This window comes from Stegostoma tigrinum, chromosome 45 (genome assembly GCF_030684315.1).
Source record: "Stegostoma tigrinum isolate sSteTig4 chromosome 45, sSteTig4.hap1, whole genome shotgun sequence".
NCBI lineage: Eukaryota > Metazoa > Chordata > Chondrichthyes > Orectolobiformes > Stegostomatidae > Stegostoma > Stegostoma tigrinum.
In genome coordinates, this window is record NC_081398.1 from 9,151,616 (window position 1) to 9,173,403 (window position 21,788).

Genomic DNA, 21,788 nt, shown 5'->3' on the forward strand with positions numbered 1-21,788 from the left:
AGATAGGACATCAAAAGACAATTCAGAGAGAGAGAGAGAGACAGAGTGTAGCAGCCAGGAGAGATTTAGTGCCTTCCAACCCTACTGAGACCCCAGCAACAACTGCTGAAAGCTAAACTAAAAATCCCTGTATCTGTGGCTGGAAGCTTCACCACACCCAGTCAGGCTGCTTCTATTGTTCTAACTTTTAAGAAAAAACACCAAGGCCTCACAAGCTGGTTACTGGCTTTCCTACAGGACAGCTTGTCACATGGTCAAGATTGGGCATGACGCTTCTCACAGTCGAATTTCCCGCAGCCACTCACACATGGAAAGACCTCAACCATAGACACAGGCACAATCCAATGTTCATTTATATTCTGAATACAGCTGGTGCCCACATTCCCGATAGTTAATGGGAAAAGTAAAACAGGTTTCACACCTTCCCTTAGTGATGGAAATTACTGTCCTAAACACATTTAGAAACACAGAAAGCTTATGGCAGGGAAAGAGGCCCACTCTGCCCATTGTCACCACGCCATCCTGCCTAACTCCTCTTCCCAGTATTCAGACTATAGCCCTGCCAGTTACAATGTTTGATGCGCACATCAGACACAATGAGTTGAGGGTGTTTGCCTCCCCAATCCTCTCAGGGAGGGAGTCCCAGGCACCAGTCACCCTCTGTGTGGAAAGGTTATTTCTCATCTCCCCTCTAACTTTCTACCAATCAGTTGAAATCCATGCCCTCTTTCCCCCCCCCCCCACCCAACTTGGTCACTGGCTCCTCCATTGACAGCAATAGGCTGTGTTCCCTCTCATGTCTATGTGAGGCACGCTGATTAGTTATTGCAAACTCCTCTGAACAATTACGCAGTTTAGATAGAACACCGATAATAAATCTTTCCTTCCAGGACCCTCATATTTCTGTGCATCTCAACCAAATCTCGCCTCAACCTCAAGAAGAACAACCTCTTGAGCTACATTTTTTCCTGTCCTGACAACAACCATGTGCCCTCTACAGTGTGTTTACATCCTTTCTAGAATTGGATTTGGTCTTGGGGATCCACCACTTGTCTCTCACTTCTGCTAGCTGCTCAAGAAGCATTGGAGAGATACTGGGAGGCTACTGGGAAAGTCAGTCGAGCACTGGGCTAGTGGTGAGGCTAGAATCGCTAAATGGCTGCCTAAGGCTTTCCTGAAACTGACCCACACTCACCAGCTTAGTAATCACAGGACGTTCCTTTCGTTCTTCCTTTACAGCTCAATGATAAGATGATCAGGACGCCATTTGAGAACAATATAATTGGAGTCAACATCTACTCCAGCGGCATCTACAACGTCCTGGAGACCAAGTTTGGGCTGATGGTCAGGTTCGATGGCAACCATCACCTTGAGATTAAACTTCCAAACACGTACTTTGGAAAGGTGAGACTGGGCGGCCGGTCCAGCTAACACACAGGGTTGGGTGTTGGGGAGGGTCTGTGTGACTCACTCCGGCAGGTGGATAATGTCAATGAATTTGAAGGGAAACTGGACAAACACATGATGGAAAAATAAGGAGATACCAGAGGCATGTTGAAAGTATATTTGGAGGAGGCTTCTATGGGGCTGATACACCAGTACAGAGCAGATGGGCCAAATGTTAACATTATGTTATTCTTTTCTTCAATTCATTCTTAGGATCTGAGTGTCACTGTAAGGGCTAGCACTTGCTCCCACCAGGTGAAAGGTTATCCATGGTAGAATGGAAATGTGGAGTTATCAGATCAGCTGTGATCTTATTAGTAGACAGGGCAGGCTTGTGGGTGACCTATTCCTGTACATACATTCACACGTGTTTGTGGAGTGAGTCCTTGCAAGAGTCTAGAACTAGGGGTCGTAATCGTCAGATTAGGGTGCAAACTGAGATGAGGAGAAATCCCTTCAGGGGTTTTTCAAGTTATTTGGAATCCTTTGCCCCAGAAAGAGTATATTCAAGGCAGATTTTAGAGATGGAGGCCAGGTTTAGATTTGAAAAACGCTGAATGATTTTGAAAGATGATTGGGCTGGCACTTGAGGGAATTAAACTTGCGGGGATAGAGTGGAGAGGAATGGGATAGGTTGATGAGGGAATTAAATTTGTGGGAATAGAACGGAGGGGAATAGGATAGGGAATAGAGCGGAGGGGAATGGGATAGGCTGTTGCTCAAGAGCAAGCTAACAGGGATTAATGGGCTGAATGGCCTCCTTCTCGGCGGTCAAGCTCTGAATTCTAAAGGAATCAGGGAATCAGGTAGACAAATGGAGTTGAGATTATGTTGGATCGAGGGGCCCTGCTCCTCTCTATAAGGTTGTTAAAGGAGAAAGCTGTTCAGAGTCACATCAGTAACCTCCTGTATTTATTCCAGGTGTGTGGCATGTGCGGAAACTTTAACAATAACCAAACTGATGAGCTCCTAATGCGCAATGGTCTCCAGGGTAAAAACGTCACCCAGTTTGGCAACAGTTGGCAGATCGAAAATGGCAAGGACTCAGGGTAAGAGAAAGGAGAGTAAGGTTGAAAACAAGGTGCATTTGTATAGCCCCTTTTTCCAATCTCTGGATATACCAAAACCTTTGCAGCCAATGGCAAGTCATAGAATGTTGGAAAGGAACAACTCTACCCCTCATGTCTGGAACGGCCATACAACAAATTACCTCAAGCTAATCCCTTTTTCAGTGCTCAGTCTGTAACCTTTCGGGTATAGTACTCAAGGTATAGATCCAGATATCCTTTCAATGAACTGGGGAATTTCTGCCTATCCGATCCTCTTGGCCATTGGGTTCCAGACTCCTGACCATGTTGGTGGAAAAAATACATCCTCATCTCTCATCTCATCTTTCTACGGACCACTTTAAAAATGAAAAGCTAGTACCAGCAGGTAGGTAGCATTCTGGCTTGTCGTGAACCAGGTGGATTTTGCCAACAATTAGATGAAAGAACAGAGAACACTACAGCACAGAAACAGGCCCTTTGGGCCCTCCAAGCCTGTGCTGTCACATTTGTGCCCTTCCAAACTAAAACTGCCTTCACTTACAGGATCCATATCCCTCTGTTCCCTTCCTATTCGTGTATGCGTCCGGGTGCTTCTTGAAAGCTGATAGTGTGTCTGCTTCCACAACCTCCTCTGGCAGTGCATCCAGGCACTCACCGCCCTTTGTGTGAAAAACATGCCTTGCACATCTCTTTTAAACATTCCCCCTGTGTCTTGAGCCTGTGTCCCCTAGTAATTGACCCCTCCACCCTAGGAAGAGCCTCATACTTTCCACTCTATCCAGCCATTCACACTCTCATAAACTTCTATCAGGTCACCCCTCAGCCTCCTATGTTCCAGTGAAAACAAACCCAATCCATCCAACCTTTCTTCACAGCTAAAGTCTCCCAACATCCTGGCAAACCTTTACCAAAGCATCTACATCCTTCTGGTAGTGTGGAGGCCAGAACTGTATGCAACTAATGGTAGTTTCAAGTTAGCCATTTACAGCTCGATCTTCCAGATTTATTATCTAATTCAATTTAGTTTCCAACAGTTGCCGAGTTGGGAATGGAACCTTTGCCCCACACTGGTCCCTCCCCACCAAAAAAAATGTTAGGGTTGGGCCCCTGGTGTGACACTGTTCTGTGCAACAGGTGGAGCTGACTCGCTGACTCACGCTGCCTTTTTGTCATTCAGCTGCAAGTCTGATGACCGAGAGCATCTGAATCCGTTGTGTAAGGCCGAAGATAAGAAGGCATGGGCAGCACAGTGCCGCGAGCTGTTATCGGCCAAGTACCAGAAATGCCACAACGTAGTGAAGCCAGCGCCATTCATTGAGAACTGCGTGTTCGACATGTGCATGTACTCTGGCATGATCTCCACCCTCTGCGATAATATCCAGTCCTACATCGAAGCCTGCAAGAGCGAGGGCATCGACATTAAGTGGAGGAACAGCACCTTCTGTCGTAAGTGACACAGACCTCACGCGGCTTTTACAAGCTCCCCGCTCCACGCCATCACAACATGCACACCGCCCTCTTCTCCTGGAAGCTGTCATTCACAGGAGCTGTCAGAGTTAAAGGCCATTGAACTAAGGGAGGTAACTGGAAGGCTGACTGACTCAGCTGATACCTGCCATTCAGCCCCTCAGGACTGTTACGCATGGAAACGCCATTTAGCCCCTCAAGCCTGTTATACAGGAAGAGGCCATTCAGCCCCTTAAGTGTGTTATACAGGAGGATGCCATTCAGCCCTTCAAGCCTGTTAGACAAGAGGAGTCATTCAGCCTACTTGTAGCCTGCAAGGTCCCCCAGAGCACATCGGGCTGGTTGACCTGTTAGGTGGTGCCAGGAGATATTGAGGCTGTCCTGCGATTCTCGCTGTAGACAGTTCTGACAGAGTGTTTGGTAACGTCAGCAGTCAGCCCGTGTTTCACTGACATCTGCTTTCACCCTGCAGCCCTGCCCTGCCAAAAGCACAGCCACTACACTGAGTGTGCCACAGCCTGCCCAGCTACCTGCACAGACATCTACGCCCCCTCGAACTGTGAGATCAACCGGCCATGCGTGGAGGGCTGCGAGTGCGACAAGAACTTTGTGCTGAGCAACGATCGCTGCGTAGCTTTGGCTGACTGTGGCTGCGTTGACTACAATGGCAACTACCATGAGGTAATGGTTGGGGTCCCATCTCGGCCATCTGTGGAGGTTGGTGGGGCCGGTGGGTTACAGAGGGCACGCGTAGCATTTCCAATCGTGCCCTTGGCTTTCAGGACCTGATGCCCTCCACAGTTTAACAGAATTGCCTGTGAACAAGGGGCAGAAGCTGGCCACTCGGCCCCTCAAGCCTGAGCCACTATTCAATAAGATCACGGCTGATCTGATTGGAGCCTCAAATCCACATTCTGTCTCCGCCCTAATAACCTTTGAACCTCTTTCTAAGAATCTTTCTAACACTGCTGCCACCACTTTTCAGGAAGACTTCCAAACTTTCATGAACAACTAAAAGGGAACAAAAAACTGTTTTAAAGGGACAACCCCTGATTTTTAAGGAGTGACCCCACCCCTGGATCCAGATTCTCCCATGACAGATGTCTGTTCCCATTCAAGACTCATAGAAACCACATAGTGGAGGAAAACAGGCCATTCAGCCCAACAAGGCCACAATGACCCTCTGAACAGCATCCCAACTTTCCACCCAGCCCCATCCCTGTAAGCCCTGCATTTCCCATAGCTAATACATCTAACCTACACAACCCTGGACACTATGGGCGATTTAGGCAAGGCCAATCCACCCTAGCCTGCGCAACTTCAGACTGTGGGCGGAAACACACACAGACATAGCGACATGCGTGCAAACTCCACGCAGGCCCAAGGCTGGGACCAAACCTAGGTCCCTGGTACTGTGAGGCAGGAGTGCCACCCCAATATTCCAATCAGGTTACCTCTTACTCTTCAGTGGATACAAGCCCAGCATATCCAACCAATTTTGCAGAACTACCTTCTCCGTTCCAGGAATTAGTCCGGTAAATCTCCTCTGAACTGCCTCTAACATGTTTGGTTCCGGTTTCCCTGCTCTAGGAAAGATGAGAAACAGCACCACCACCCCACCGAACACCCCCACCTCCCCCAACAGCTTCTGTGGGTGTTTTGGTTTCAGATGAGGAGGGAGCCTGACCCAACTTTAATATTCTCCAATGTGTGTTTGTACACAGGCGGGTGATAATTGGCTGAATAAGCGCTGTGACACAAAGTGTACCTGCAGGAAAGGGCAAGTGCACTGCAAGAGGCACAAATGTGTAGAGAACTCGGTGTGTGCCTTGAAGAAGAACGGAAAATACAAGTGTACGCCCGTCGGTAAGTCACCTTTGCGCTCTCTCCCAAACCTGAACGCCCAACACCCTCTCCCGTTCCTGCTCAGCTCCTTGCTGGAGCGGACCAAACATTTAATGTTGATGGCAGGACTGCTCTGCACAATGCCAGCGCTGAGATTAACGTTTGGCTCAACTCCACTTTCAGAAGGTACGGACACCGTGAAGGAAGCAGGTTATCCCAACACACCCTCTCTCGCTCACACAAAATAAAGGGGGTTACAATGTGAAAAGCACTGCAGCCAAGTCTCGACCTTCCAAACTCGTGGCCTCTGTGAGAAACCTGGCCAGACCAGAACCCCCCCAAAATATTTTAAGAAGGTGGCCTAGACCCTAAAGTTTTCTTACTTTAAAGGCAGTTGTGAAGTGCTGTGTTCCAGATACAATTCGATTGGTCAAACTACTCGACATTAAGCAAAACACAGGATACTATTAAGCTGGAGAGATTCACCAGGATGGAAGGTTTGAGTTATACGGAGAAGCTGGATAGGGTGGGACTGTTTTCACTGGAGCATAGGAGGCTAAAAGGCAACCTGATAGAAGTTCACAAAATACTGAGGGGTACACATAGAGTTAATGGTAGTTGTCCTTTCCCGAGGGTAGGGCATTTCAAGACCAGGGACACATTTTTAGGGTGAGACGAGAGAGGTTTAAAAAAGATACGGGGCAACTTTTTTACACAGGGGGTTGTTCGCGTGTAGAATGATCTTCCAGAGGAAGTGGTGGATGTGGGTACAATGGTTAAATGACATTTGGATAAGTACATGAATAGGAAATGTTTGGAGGGATATGGGCCAGGAGCAGACAGGTGGGACTAGTTAGTTTGGGATTATGTTCGGCATGGACTGGTTAGACCAAAGGGTTTATTTCTGTGATGTGTGACTCTATGACTCTTTAACTGTGGTTAAGAAAGAACCAAAGAAACAAGAATTTAGAATAACTTCTCTCTATTGGAAAACTTAACCAAACAATAGATACGGTAACTATTACTAATTAACTGTTCCAATATAGTAACATCTGATAAACACACACCTGGGCAAAAAGGCAAATTCAGACACAGATTCTCACATCTAGTTCTCCAATCAAGGAGGAGAAAAATCATGAAGAGAAAATTCAGAGAGAGTAGCAGCCAGGAGACATTCACTGAAGCTTTTAACTCAAGACCTTTGAAACAGCTTCTGATTCTACTGAAAAGGCGAAACTCAGAAATCCTGATCTGTGAGAGCTGAGCACACCTATTCAGACTCCATTAAAGAAAAACCCAAGGCCTCCCAAGCTGTTTACCCCAGACTGCTCAGCTCCTTGGCCTTACAATCTCTTTTCAAACAGGACAAAATAATGTCTTAAGGTGACAGCATCGTCACGCCTCTTCCACTCAGACAGACAAGGCAGGGCAGATGCATGGGAACACCATCATTTGGCATGTTGCAGAACGCAACTCACTGTATAATGAAATTCTCTCTGTCTCGTTCTTTTACCAATCTCTTTCTGTCATTCTTTCATGTGATAAACCTTGGCAAGACCAGAATTGCTCGTTTGTCCCTAATTGCCAGGGACATTTCAGAGGACAATTAAGAGTCAACGCCACTGTTTTGCATTTGGAGTCACATGCAGGTCTTGTCCTGTTGTATATTTCCCTAAACGGAGACAATAATGTATCAACTAACGTGATGATAGTTTCATAGTCACTGTCAATGAAAAAGCTTTACATTTCACACTTAAAATAGCATTTAAATTCTACCAGCTGCTGTGGTGGGATTTGATTCCCTGCCCCTACAGAATGAGCCTGGGTCACTAAATTCCTAGTCCAGTGACATTACTACCACACCAGCACCTAGCCCAGAGATAGAAGTTACCAAGTCAGAAGGTTGTAGATGGGGTGGCTTGTTGGCTCAGTGGTTAGCACTGCTGCTTCATGGCACTAGGGACCTAGGTTCAATTCCAGCCTTGGGCAACTGTCTGTGTAGAGTCTGAACGTTCTCCCTGTGTCTGAGTGGGTTTCCTCCAGGTGCTCCAGTTTCCTCCCACAGTCCAGAGATGTGCGGGTTAGGATAGCCATGGGGAAATGCAAGGGTACAGGGATAGGATAGAGGGGTGGGTCTGGATGGGCAGGTCAGTGCGGGCCAAATGGGCCAAATGGCCTGCTTCCACACTATAGGGATTCATTGGAAGACTGGACCTCCTTACTTACTCTGTCAAAACCTTCATGATTTTGATCACCTCCATCAGCAGCCCACTCAACCCTCTCTCTGTTAACAACTTCAGCTTGTCTTCACTTCAATACGATGGTTTTAATTCTGTTCTCTTTGCCTCTGACCAGCTTTTGAGACTTGCCTGATCTCAGGTGACCCTCACTACCTGACCTTCGATGGCTTGGCCCACCACTTCCAAGGCAAGGGCACTTACACCTTGGTCACCACCCTCAACTCTACAGAGGGCTTGCAACCATTCAACATCACAGGCAAGAACCAAGTGAGGAACAAGAACAGAAAGATCTCCTACCTGTCTGCAGTTTACATCAACGTCTACGGCCACTCCCTTGAATTCCACAAGAAGAAACGTTTCCTGGTGAGGGCATCATTTTACTATTTCTCTGGCACAGGAACATGATGCCATTCGGTCCACTGAGCCTGTCCTACCCATTCACTACAATCAAGGCTGATCGAACGCTTCAATGACCAACATAGTCCCTTAACCCTGCGCCAATAAGGAATCAGAAATTGATATTTACCTCAAAAGTACTCAAAAACTGAGCTCCCATAGCAGTCAGTGATAGACAATTCCAAGTACAAAAGTTTTTTCATCATCTCGGACATAAGCGGCATTCCCCTAATTTTTTTAAAACTGTGTTCTCCGGTTCCAAACTCTTCAGCCTCAGGATGGTTTTTACCTACAACTTTCTGTTTAAGTATTTTGTAAGTTTCAATAAGGGCTCACCCTTGATTCTTTGAAACTCTAAACATTACAGGCCAATCTCTGTTCATAGGACAGTTCCACCATTACTGGGAGCGTGTCTGGTCAAACAGTCATAGCATCATACAGCACGGAAACAGACCCTTCAGGCCAACTCATTCATGCTGACCAGATATCTTAAATTAATCTAGTCCCATTTGCCAGCATTTGGCCCATTTCCCTCAAATCCTTTCCTATTCATATACTCATCCAGATGCCTCTTAAATGTTGTAATTGTACCAGCCTCCATCACTCCCGCTGGCAGCACATTTCATACACGCATCACCCTCTGCATTAAAAAGTTGACCCTTAGGTCCCTTTTATATTTTTTCCCTTTCACCTCAAACCTATGCCCTCTGGTTTTGGATCCCCATATTCTGGGAAATAAAGGACCTTGGCTATCCACTCAATCCATGCCCCTCGTGATTATATAAACCTCTATAAGATCACCCCTCACCCTCTGACACTCCAGGGAAAATAGCCCCAGCCTATTTAGCCTCTCCCTATAGCTCAAATCCTTCAACTCTGGCAACATCCTTGTAAATCTTTTCTGCAACTTTTCAGATTTAACACCATCTTTCCTACGTTGAAATGAATTGAACATAGTATTACAAAAGTGGCCTAACCAATGTTTCGTAGAGCCACGACATGACCCTCCCAACTCCTACACTCAATGCACTGACCAATAAAGACAAGCGTACCTAATGCCTTCTTCACCGCCCTGTCTACCTGCGACTCCACTTTCAAGGAACTGTGATGCACCTCCAAGGTCTCTTTGCTCAGCAACACTCCCCAGGACTCAGTCATGAACCTTCACTGCACTCCCTTCATGGCAAAATAATCTTTGCTGACACCAATGGAGACCAAAACTACATATAATACCCCAGGTGTGGTCTAACCAAGCTCCTGTACAATGGTATTGTAATGTTACCTTGCATTAGCAGCTCTCTGTGAAGAGCTTTTCTGAAGATAGACCAATCACAACAGATAATGACAAGGAGGTGTCAGTGTTGGCCTGGGGTAGATAAAATCAGACAAGACCAGGTTATAGTCTGACAGGTTTATTTGAAATTACAAGCTTTCGGAGCATTGCCCCTTCATCACCTATAACTCCATAAGGTGCAATCATGGAGGCAGAAGACAATCAGTAGGTGGCAGGTTGGCAGGAAATGGCTATGTGGGATCAATTAAACAGACTTGTTGGATGTCTTTTTTCCAAAATACTGTACTGTCTTATTACTATTAAATGGGAAATAATACCGTAACACTTTTAAATCTTCATGGGACATGGGCACAGGCTGGGTCTGCACTTACTGTCCGTCCCTAAATTCCAACCATTCAAGTGAGCGGCCTATGACGGCTAAAAGACCAAGAACTTTAAATAGCACAGACACCTTGGTTTCTGGCTTCTCCGGTGATGTTGGACTGTTCAGTCAGGCCTCAGTTCTCAATCCACTTGAGGCCTTGTCCTTTGCTCTGCTTTCCCCAAACAGGCTGTTTCCTCATCCTGGCCGCGTTTTGAAATAATCTTCTTCACCTTCCTTCCTGACACAGCTGGATGACGAAAGAGTGAGACCGCCTTACAAATCGCGTGAAGGTTTCCATGTCTACCAGAGAGCCCGGACCCTCTACATGGAGACGGACTTTGGCCTCTCGGTCAACTTCGATGGGAGAGAAAACGCAGGTGAGGGAGCTTTGCAAAATGGCCGCTGTGGCGGAGTTCAGTTGATGTGGTGTGGCGTTCAATGTCTCAGTGCGGTAGGCCAATGGGCACCTGAGTTGTGCCCCCCCACCCTGTGAAACCGTGGGTTCAAAACCCACCACGGCCAGATACGGAATTGTTTTCAACAAGCCTAGTTTGTCTGTGGCCAGAACATGGTGACAGTTGCGAGCCACCATTTTGGTCCATTTGAATACCCAGTTGAACCCAGTCTTCTCACAACTGACTCCTGGAGTGGCCAAGCCCAACTGAAAACCTGGGAGGAGAAAGCAGTAAAACTGGCGAATGATTTACAGTGATCTGGCCAGCTTCACAGTGGAGGGCTAGTCCAACCAGTACATTTATTTCCCAATATCACTGCTTTATAAAAATTATTTCTCTTTCGGTCTGGGGGAGACCTGCCACACTTTCTCCAAGGTAAATAAGTGTGAGAGAAAAAACACCTTAGGATTTTATAGATAGTGACACTTACCTGTTGCCAAGTCACTGCCTGGGTCTCAAATATTGAAATGGTCTTGGTTAATGTAGGATGGGGATATGTGTCCAGTGCTGGTGATGTGGGACTGTGGGGTCAACATAAAATCCCCACAGTGTGGAAGCAGGCCGTTTGGCCCATCGTGTCCACACCGACCCTATGAACAGCTTCCCGACCCCGTACCCAATCCCTATCACCGTGCATTTCCCAGAAATCTTTGGACTGTGGGAGGAAACTGGAGCACTCAGAGGAAACCCACACCGGGGAGAATGTACACATTGTCACAGACAGTCGCCCGAGGGTGGGGTTGAACCCAGGTCCCTGATGCTGTGAGGCCTTAAGACTCTATCAATGACACTCCCGTCCCTTCAATAAATGAACGTGCTGCCTCACCCAACCCTCTTATCTTCCTCCAGACATTATTATCCCGAGCCTGTACAAGAATAAAGTCCGAGGGCTGTGCGGCACGTACGATGGTAGGTACAGGAATGACTTCACATTGCCCAACGGCACACGGGTTTCCAGCTTGGAAGTGTTCGGGAACAGCTGGAAGGTGGAGGACAAGGAGGATGATGACCACGATTGGGAGGGAGATGATGACGGTGATGATGATGAGGGTGACGAAGATAGCCGGATGATGCAGAAGCCTCAGGAACCCAACAGGCAGAGGTACAGGTGAGTAGGAGTGAAGGGGAAACATGACATTCAGGGCTCCAACAAGGCATCCTATAAGTTTGACAAGTGCTCGATGATGTAGGAAAAAACCTCATCTTAAGGTTTTCACAACCTCAGCACCTCCCAAAGATACTTACAGTCAATGGAAGCCCAATGTGACACAGGAAACGTGGCCTTGTGTTGTCACACAGCAAGATTCCCACAAACAGCGTCAACCATGGAAATCTAAATTTTGAAAAATTGGTAAATTTGGAATTGCGAGCTCCTCCCAGTAATGGTGTCCACAATAATAACAATTGATTGCTGCACCATCTCCTTCACTTTTCTTTAGGGTTTCCTTACCTGGTCTTGCCTGTGTGTGACTCTGCACCCATAGCCCATGTGGTTGGCTCTTAACTGCCCTCTGAAATGGCTGAGCAAACCACTTGGGTACAAGGGCAATTAGGGATGGAAACTGAATGTTTGCCATCGCCATTGAAACCCACATCCCAAGAGAGGATAGAGACATTAGGCCTTTGAACTGATAAATTAAATGTTTGTCATTTAACTTGGTCATTTCATTCAGATAGACTTTAGTTTTTTTCCTCTTTTTATTCAGCATTTATTGCCCTTCCCTAATCACCTAGAGAGCAGTTAAGAGTGGGTCTGGAGTCAAACGTAGGCCATACCAGGTAAGTATTGTAGTTTCCTTCCCTAAAGAGAAATAGTGAACCATATGGGCTTTTCCCAACAATGGATTCATGGTCATTATTATATGCTTAATTCCAGACTTTAAACAAAAATTGAATTCAAATTCCACCATCTGTTGTGGCGAGATTTGGACGTGAGTCCCCAGAACATTAGCTGGGTCTCTGGATTAACAGCCCAATGATAACACTACAAGACCATCTCCTCCCCTTGACTGTCTCAAGTCGTGCTTCCCCCATCAATGGAAATTCTCCAGACTGAGTTAGGAGTGAGGGAAGCACCACCATCTTTCTGCAACATAGTCACGACACAGTGGGTTTCACCCTTTCTGGGTCAAAATGTTGGGATCCAATTTCCATTCTGGGGGCTTGAACACAAAATCTAGGGTTGATGTTCCTGGGGGACGTACTGAAACAGTGTCCGAGGTGCTACCTTTGCTATATGCCTCCATGGATGAGTCTGAAAGGATCTGCAGCACTCTGTCGAAGACGGATGGAGAAGGGGGTTTTAGAGGCAGAACTTTTCCCCAACACTGGGGCCAGAACTTATCTCACGACCAACAATGCTAAAACGGATAACCTGGGCATAATTACACTGCCTGTGGGAAAGCCTAGGCTTGATCACTCAGAATCAAGACACCTGATTAAAATTTAAACAAAGCTCGGCCATTAATTGTCAGTCATCGTCCAACTGGGTTCTTTCTCCATGGCAGTGCCTCGACCAATCAGAGACCAGCTGCCGACTAATTAGCACCATCTTTGCATGCAGTGTAACGCATTGTTCCCCCTTTATGTTGATATTCTTGTGAATTGTCCTGATCAAGAAACTTCAACAATATGTGTCTTTTTCAAGCAATGTGGAGCTTGGGATTGCCTAAGGCTATAGTGAGCGCCATCAAATTATTTGAGTAAATCATTTTATTGATCCTTTACCTACAGTTACTCCTACCAATTCTGCCTTTTTTTAATTCACTTCAAGGACGTGGATGTCGCTGGCTGATCCAGCATTTATTGCCTATCCCCAAGTAGCCCTTGAGAAGGGTGGTAATGGGCTGCTTTCCTACAAGTTAATACCCTTGTGCAACAGTTTTCTGTCTACTGAAACCCGATCATTTTAAGCCTCGATTAGAGCAGCTGATGCAAAATTGTGAAATCTCTTGTCTGACTGGGTGAGCTGTCAAGGGGAAAGCGGGGAGGTAGGTGTAATTGGTGAAATCTTTCAAAGAACCAGCAATGGGCACAATGGACCGAACATTCAGCTTCAATGCTATATAACTCTGAGATATCAGGGTCTTCCCAGCCTGCTGTTGGGTGAGCTGCCATGCAAGGTGTAAGCTGCTGGCCTGTCCTTCATCACAAGATCCTTCTTCCCATTGCTTAGTTGTGATTTCTGTGTGTTGCAGGCGTGAAATTGTCGGTGAGGACACTGGTCCCGAGCCAGAGACAGGTTTTATGGAAGGGTGCAGCCCTGACCAGCTGGCCAAGATGAACAGTACGGCTTACTGCGGGGCAATTATAGACCCTCAGGGACCATTCCAAGACTGCCATCACACCATTGACCCGGAGACATTTCACATGTAAGCAAAATCTAACAACGTTGGCTCCGATGGGGTTTATCTGGACTGGGAGGGCTGTGGGATTTTTAGACTTCCATTGAACTGAAGGGTTTTTCAGATACGTGAAACAATTTCTCTCCCTAACTAATGACACTGATCCTGACTGTCAAAGGCCATGAGCAGAGACAGACTGCGCTGCATAGCAGAGATGCGATGAGCTTCGTTGGTCTTCATGCATAAGGGAGATTTAATCTGCATCTGAGGCAGTTCAATGAAAGTTCACTAAATTGACCAGGACAAATATTGACCAGATCACCATCTAGTGACCTGCTGTTGGAGGTACATCTGTATTAATGATGGAAGGAGCTAATGTTACTGCTGCGCCACAAGAACTGCTAAAACATGGATTGCTTCAAAAATTTTAATTTTGTTACCAATAGCTTGGCATGACTGCCACTTGTGCCCTCCACCAGTTTTCAGAGTTTCTTAAACCAAAACGGCAAGCAGTAAGCCTATCCTGATGATATTTCGCATTCCAGGGTGACCGTCCCTTCAGAAGGTTGTAGAATGCATTTCCTCAACTACAAACCATTCCTCTCTGGCATGCTGTGCTACATTGTAAAGCAAAACAACCTGTCCTCTCTGCTGACCACCTAGAATTTCTGTCTGTGATCTACATTCATTTGTCGGGAAACCCGTAACCCGATCTCAACATTGGTTTCTGATGCCTGCTTCCCCATGGCAACCTGAAACACATCAGCTTTGCATTCAGGCAGAAATACCGATCGTAGAAAAGTTACTGCAGTCAGCCAATTAGCAGATAGCCCCAAACTGTGATAGAACAATTCACCCAGTGCCATTCCTCTGCCTTCTCCCTGTAGCCCTGCACATTCTTCCTGCTCATTCTTTCCTCCTTGAAAGTCTCGATTGAAGCTGCCTGTACCACAATCCCAGGCAGTGTGCTCCAGACCCTAAGCACTTGCGTGAAAAAGGTTTCTTATGTCGCTACTTGCTAATGTTCTTAAACCCACGTCCTCCCATTCTCAATCCTTCCACCAATGGGAACTGTTTCCGCCTTTCTACTCCACCCAGAGCCTTCATGATTTTAAACACCTCAATCAAACCTCTTCTCAACTTTCTGTTCTCTATAAAACATAGCCTGAGTTCTATAAGTTAAGTCTGTAAATGGGAGTTCCTCATCATTGGAACTATATTACTGAAACTTTTCTGCACTTTCTTCAATGTCTTTCCTTAAAAGTCTGGAAACCAAAACTGATTGTAACACAGGTGGAGGTCGAACCGATGTTCTTTATAAGTTTAGCGTAACCTCTTTGCTCTTGTGCTCTCGTCCCTATTAATAGAGATTAGGATCTATACATTTTATTCACTACTCTCTTAACCTGTCCTATCACCTTCAAAGACTTTATCATATATACGCCCAGGCCTCTCTGTTCCTACACCCTCTTTAGAATTGTAACTTCTATCTTATATTGTCTCTGCATATTTACTCTCCAAAATTGAAGCACATGACACTTCTCTTTGTTAAATTTCATCTCACTTGTCTTCCCATTCACCAACCTGTCTTCGGCCTTTTTAAGTTCTAAACTATCCTCCCCAGTTCACTAGGCTTCAGATGTTAATATCACTTGCAAATTCTGAAGATGCGCACCTGTGTACTAAGGTTAGTTTGTTAATATGATCAGGAAAAGCAACACTGTCCTCTGGGAAGTCCATTGCAAGCCTTCTCCCAGTCTGAAAACGCATCTGTTAGCCATTATACTCTGCTTCCTGTCACTGAGCCATGGTAGCTCAGTGGTCAGCACTGCTGCCTCACAGTGCCAGGGACCCAGGTTTGATTCCAGCTTCGGGTGACTGTAACTGTGTGGAGTTTGTATGTTTCCACCGCACCCCCGCCTCCCAAACCCGTGTCTACAGTTTGTTCCAGTTTCCTCCTGGAGTCCAAAGATGTGCACATTAGGTAGACTGGCCTCGCTAAATTGATCTAGGGATGTGCAGGTTGGGTATTTTTAGCTATTAGAAATGCAGAGTAAGAGGGATAGGGTAGCAGGCTGCGTCTGGGTGGGATGGTCTTCAGTGGGTCAGTGTGGACTTGATGTGCTGGATGGCCTGCTCGCACACTGTAAGGATTCTATTCTATGATTCATATCCATGTTGCTACAGTCTCTTTCATTCATGAGCTCAGGAGTCCACTAAGCATCAAATATATTTGGAAAATCCTTATTCATCACATCAACAACACTGGTCTCAACAACCTTCTCTGGTTTTTGTTTGTTAGCTTGTCAACAAACTCCAGTGTGTATATTAAATATGATTTGCCCTTAAAAATAACCAGCTGGGAGGGTTTTCTTCATTAAACTGCATTTGTCCAAGTGGATATTAATCTTGTTGATAGTAGGAACTGCCGATGCTGGAGAATCTGAGATAACAAGGTGTGGAGCTGGATGAACACAGCAGGCCAAGCAGCATCAGGGGAGCAGGAAAGCTGACATGTTGAGCCTAGACCCTTCCTCAGAAATGGAGGAGGTGAAGAGGATTCTGAAATAAATAGGGAGAGGGGGGAGGCGGATCTAAGATGGATAGAGGAGAAGATAGGTGGAGAGGAGACAGACAGGTCAAAGAGGCAGGGATGGAGCCAGTAAAGATGTATGTATGTAGCGAGTTAGGGACCTTCCCCTCGCCCATTTCTGAAGAAGGGTCTCGACCCGAAACGTCAGCTTTCCTGCTCCTCTGATGCTGGATATTAATCTTGTTCTGAATTATTGTTCCTTGAAGCTTCCCTGCAATTGGGGCTGAACTGTGTGGTCTGTAGGTGAGGCTTCTCTAGGAGATTGTAACTAACTAGCAACGACAGCAAGTTCCTCCCTCTGGGTTAAGATTGAGATGCTGAAAACTGTCCTCTGCGCCAACAGGAACTGTCTGTTTGACCTCTGCCAGTTCTACAACAATTCTGAGATGTTGTGTGCCAGCTACGAGACATACGTCCAGGTCTGCCAGGCGAATGGGACCACCCTGTCGAACTGGAGACAAGAAACCAGCTGTGGTGAGTCTGGGGGTAAAATTCAGGGACAAAGTCTTGGTAGAAGGACACTTACTTTGATGCCCCAGATCAGAATGGCAAGTGCAGGCCATCCCTAGACCTTTGTTTTCAGGAGGGGTCTCAGGGCTAGTGGACAGATGACGGGGCAGGGGGTAGCATCACTGGACTTAGAATCCAGCGGCCCACGTTAATACGCTGAGGGTGCGTGTTCACAAGCCACCGGTGAATTTTAAATTCAGTTAATAGATCTGGAATTGAAGGTCAGACCCTGTAATAATGACCATGACAACTATCACTAATTGTCATAAAAAAACTCATCTGTTTCACTCATGTGCTTTTCATAGAATCCCAACAGTGTGGAAGCAGGCACTACGGGACAATTTAGCACGGCCAATCCACCCGAACCCGCACATCCCTGGGCACTACGGGACAATTTAGCACGGCCAATCCACCCTAACCTGCACATCCCTGGGCACTACAGGATAATTTGGCACGGCCAACCCACCCTAACCCACACGTCACTCGGCACTACAGGACAATTTAGCACGGCCAACCCACCCTAACGCGCACATCCCTGGGCACTACGGGACAATTTAGCACGGCCAACCCACCCTAACGCGCACATCCCTGGGCACTACGGGACAATTTAGCACGGCCAACCCACCCTAACCCGCACATCCCTGGACACTATGGGACAATTTAGCACGGCCAACCCACCCTAACGCGCACATCCCTGGGCACTACGGGACAATTTAGCACGGCCAACCCACCCTAACGCGCACATCCCTGGGCACTACGGGACAATTTAGCACGGCCAACCCACCCTAACCCGCACATCCCTGGGCACTACGGGACAATTTAGCACGGCCAATCCACCCTAACCTGCACATCCCTGGGCACTACAGGACAATTTGGCACGGCCAACCCACCCTAACCCACACGTCACTCGGCACTACAGGACAATTTAGCACGGCCAACCCACCCTAACGCGCACATCCCTGGGCACTACGGGACAATTTAGCACGGCCAACCCACCCTAACCCGCACATCCCTGGGCACTACGGGACAATTTAGCACGGCCAATCCACCCTAACCCGCACATCCCTGGGCACTACGGGACAATTTAGCACGGCCAATCCACCCTAACCCACACATCCCTGGACACTACGGGACAATTTAGCACAGCCAATCCCACCCTAACCTGCACATCCCTGGGCACTACGGGACAATTTAGCACGGCCAACCCACCCTAACCCGCACATCCCTGGACACTACGGGACAATTTAGCACGGCCAACCCACCCTAACCCGCACATCCCTGGGCACTACGGGACAATTTAGCACGGCCAACCCACCCTAACCCGCACATCCCTGGGCACTACGGGACAATTTAGCACGGCCAATCCACCCTAACCCACACATCCCTGGACACTACGGGACAATTTAGCACAGCCAATCCCACCCTAACCTGCACATCCCTGGCCACTACGGGACAATTTAGCAAGGCCAGTCCACCCTAACCTGCACATCCCTGGGCACTACGGGACAATTTAGCACAGCCAGTCCACCCTAACCCGCACATCCCTGGGCACTACGGGACAATTTAGCACGGCCAATCCACCCTAACCCGCACATCCCTGGGCACCACGGGACAATTTAGCACGGCCAACCCACCCTAACCTGCACATCCCTGGGCATTACGGGACAATTTAGCACGGCCAACCCACCCTAACCTGCACATCCCTGGGCACTACAGGGCAATTTAGCACAGCCAATCCACCCTAACCCGCACATCCCTGGGCGCTATGGGACAATTTAGCACGGCCAATCCACCCTAACCCGCACATCCCTGGGCACTACGGGACAATTTAGCACGGCCAATCCACCCTAACCCGCACATCCCTGGGTGCTATGGGACAATTTAGCACGGCCAATCCACCCTAACCCACACATCCCTGGACACTATGGGGCAATTTCCCATGGCCAATCCACCCTAACCTGCACATCCCTGGACACTACGGGACAATTTAGCACAGCCAATCCACCCTAACCCGCACATCCCTGGGCACTACGGGACAATTTAGCACGGCCAATCCACCCTAACCCGCACATCACTGGGCACTATAGGACAATTTAGCACGGCTAATCCACCCTAACCCGCACATCCCTGGGCACTACGGGACAATTTAGCACGGTCAATCCCACCCTAACTTGAGCACCTTTGGGAAGCAATAAATGTGGATCTGGAACAGTAGGGACTGCAGATGCTGGAAGCTGGAGTCAGTAAATGTGGAAATCTGCCATCTTTACCTGATCTGGCCTATATGTCACTTCAGACCAAGTATAACCCATAGGAGAAAGATTTTAAAAAGACATGGAGGCAATTTTTTTTATATAGAAGGCAGTCTGTGTGTGGAATGAACTTTCTGTTGAAGTGGTGGAAGCGAGTGCAGTTGCAATGTTTAAAAGACATTTGGGTAAGTACATGAACAGAAAAGGTTTGGAGGGATATGGGCCAAGAGCAGGCAGGTCGGAATAGTTTGTTTGGGATTATGTTCAGTATGGACTGGTTGGACCGAAGGGTCTCTTTCCATGACTCTATGATTATAACTTTATAATGTGGTTGATGGTTATCTGCCTTCTGAAATGGACAGGAAAGCTGGTTCAAGGCTGATTGGGGATGGGCAGCAAATGCTCAGCCTGTCCAGCAACACATGAAAGAATATTTTTAAAAATCATATCTGTTTGGCTATCCACAGCTGATTAGCAGCACCAAGGTCAATGCCCACCGAATATCAGGATACACTGCAATGGGTGAAATGTGACTTGGGTGAACACTGTAAATCATCCCAAAGTGCTTCACAGAAGCAATTTTTAAAAATGAGATCTGATACGCAGCCACACAAAGAAATTTTTGATTTGATTTAGATTGATTGATTATTGTCACATGTACCTAGGCTTTGAAAGGTTTTGTTTTACATGCGGTTCAGGCAGCACATACCTTACAAAGTGCATTAGGGTAATAGAACAGAGCGAGGAATACAATATTTTTGTATTTGTCCCTAAGCCTCCACTTGCTTTCCCTGATGTAGAGGAGGCCACATCGGGAACAGCGGATATAGTACACCACATTAGCAGATGTGCCAGTAAACATCTGCTTGATGTGGAGGTTTTTCTTGGGGCCTGGGATGGGGGTGAGAGGGGAGGTGTAGAGGCAGGTGTAGCACTTCCTGCAGTTGCAGGAAAAAGTGCCGTGGGTGATGGGCTGTTGGGGAGTGTGGACCAGACAAGGGATTCACAGTAAGAGTGGTCCGTCCAGAAAGCAGACAAGGGTGGGGAAGGGAAAATATCTTTGGTAGTGGAGTCAGATCGCAGATGGCGGAGGCGTTGGATCCGGAGGTTGGTGGGGTGGTACATAAGGTTGAGGGGGATTCTGTTTTGGTTGCTATTACGGGGACGGGGTGTGAGGGATGAGTTGCAGGAAATGTGGGAGACGAGGCCGAGGGCATTTTCAACCACCGTGGAGAGGATATTGCAGTCCTTGGAAAACGAGGACATCTGGATTGTCCAGGAGTGAAATGCCTCATCCCGGGAGCAGAGGGGACGGAGGTGAAGGAATTGGGAATAGGGGATGGCATTTCTGCAGGAAGGTGGGTGGGAGCAGGTGTGTTCTAGGTAGCTGTGGGAGTCGGTAGGCTTGAAATTGATATCAGTTTCCAGGTGGTTGCCAGAGATAAAAACAGAGAGGTCCAGGAAGGAAAGAGGTGTCAGAGATGGTCCAGGTGAACTTACGGTTGGGGTGGAAGGTGTTGGTGAAATGGATGAACTGTTCGAGCTCCCGTGTGAGCACAAGGCGATGCAAATACAGTCATTGATGAAATGGAGGAAGAGGTGGGGGATAGTGTAGCTTTGAGAGAGGGATTGTTCCACATATCCTACAAAGAGGCAGGCATAGCTTGGGCCACCCCTTTTGTCTGTAGGAAGTGGGAGGAATTGAAAGAGAAGTTGTTAAGGGTGAGGACAAGTTCGGCTAAGCAGATAAGGGTGTCAGTGGAGAGGAACTGGTCGAGCCTGTGGGACAGGAAGCGGAGGGCCTTTAGGCCATCTGCATGGGGAATGCAAGTGTATAGGGACTGGATGTACATGGTAAAGATGAGGTGTTGGGGACCAGGGAATTGGAAGTTTTGGAGGAGGTGGAGGGAGTGGGTGGTGTCACGGACACAGGTGGGGAGTTCCTGGACCAAGGAGGAGAAAATGGAGTCGACATAAATAGAGCTGAGTTCGGTGGGGCAGGAGCAGGCAGAGACAATGAGTCGACCAGGGCAGTCAGGTTTGTGGATTTTGGGAAGGAGATAGAAGCGGGCGGTGCGGGGTTGGGGAACAATGAGGTTGGAGGCTGTGGGTGGGAGGTCACCTGAAGTGATGAAATTGTGGATGGTCTGGGAGATGATGTTTTGGCGGTCGGGGGTGGGGTCATGATCAAGGGGACGGTAGGAGGAGGTGTCAGAGAGCTGACATCTGGCCTCGGCAATGTAGAGGTCAGTGTGCCATACTATAACTTTGCCTCCCTTGTCCATGGGTTAAATGGTTAGGTTGGGATTTGATCAGAGAGCACAGAGGGCTTCATGTTCTGTGGGAGAGAGGTAGGAGTGGGTGAGGGGGTGGAGAGTTGAAGCGATTGATGTCTCAATGGCAGTTGGAGATGAAGAGGTCAAGGGAGGGTTGTCCCACCTTGGGGTGGTGTCCAAGAGGAGGGGGTGTGTTGGAGGCAGGAGAAGGGGTCAGTAAAGGGAGGGTTAGGCTCACGGTTAAAAAAATAAGTGTG

At 47.6% G+C, this 21,788-nt stretch overlaps 1 protein-coding gene across 1 annotated transcript in view; it reads left to right on the forward strand.

The window, feature by feature from the left end:
• The window catches only part of LOC125448669 (zonadhesin-like), a 112,674-nt gene that overhangs the window by 79,963 nt on the left and 10,923 nt on the right, over positions 1-21,788 (forward strand). The window contains exons 37-46 of the mRNA XM_059642657.1: positions 1,240-1,404; positions 2,368-2,495; positions 3,673-3,941; positions 4,435-4,643; positions 5,687-5,828; positions 8,163-8,410; positions 10,349-10,478; positions 11,406-11,664; positions 13,754-13,927; positions 16,837-16,967. Of these exons, the coding sequence (XP_059498640.1) occupies positions 1,240-1,404; positions 2,368-2,495; positions 3,673-3,941; positions 4,435-4,643; positions 5,687-5,828; positions 8,163-8,410; positions 10,349-10,478; positions 11,406-11,664; positions 13,754-13,927; positions 16,837-16,967 (1,855 nt within the window). The remainder of the gene's footprint in view (positions 1-1,239; positions 1,405-2,367; positions 2,496-3,672; positions 3,942-4,434; positions 4,644-5,686; positions 5,829-8,162; positions 8,411-10,348; positions 10,479-11,405; positions 11,665-13,753; positions 13,928-16,836; positions 16,968-21,788) is intronic.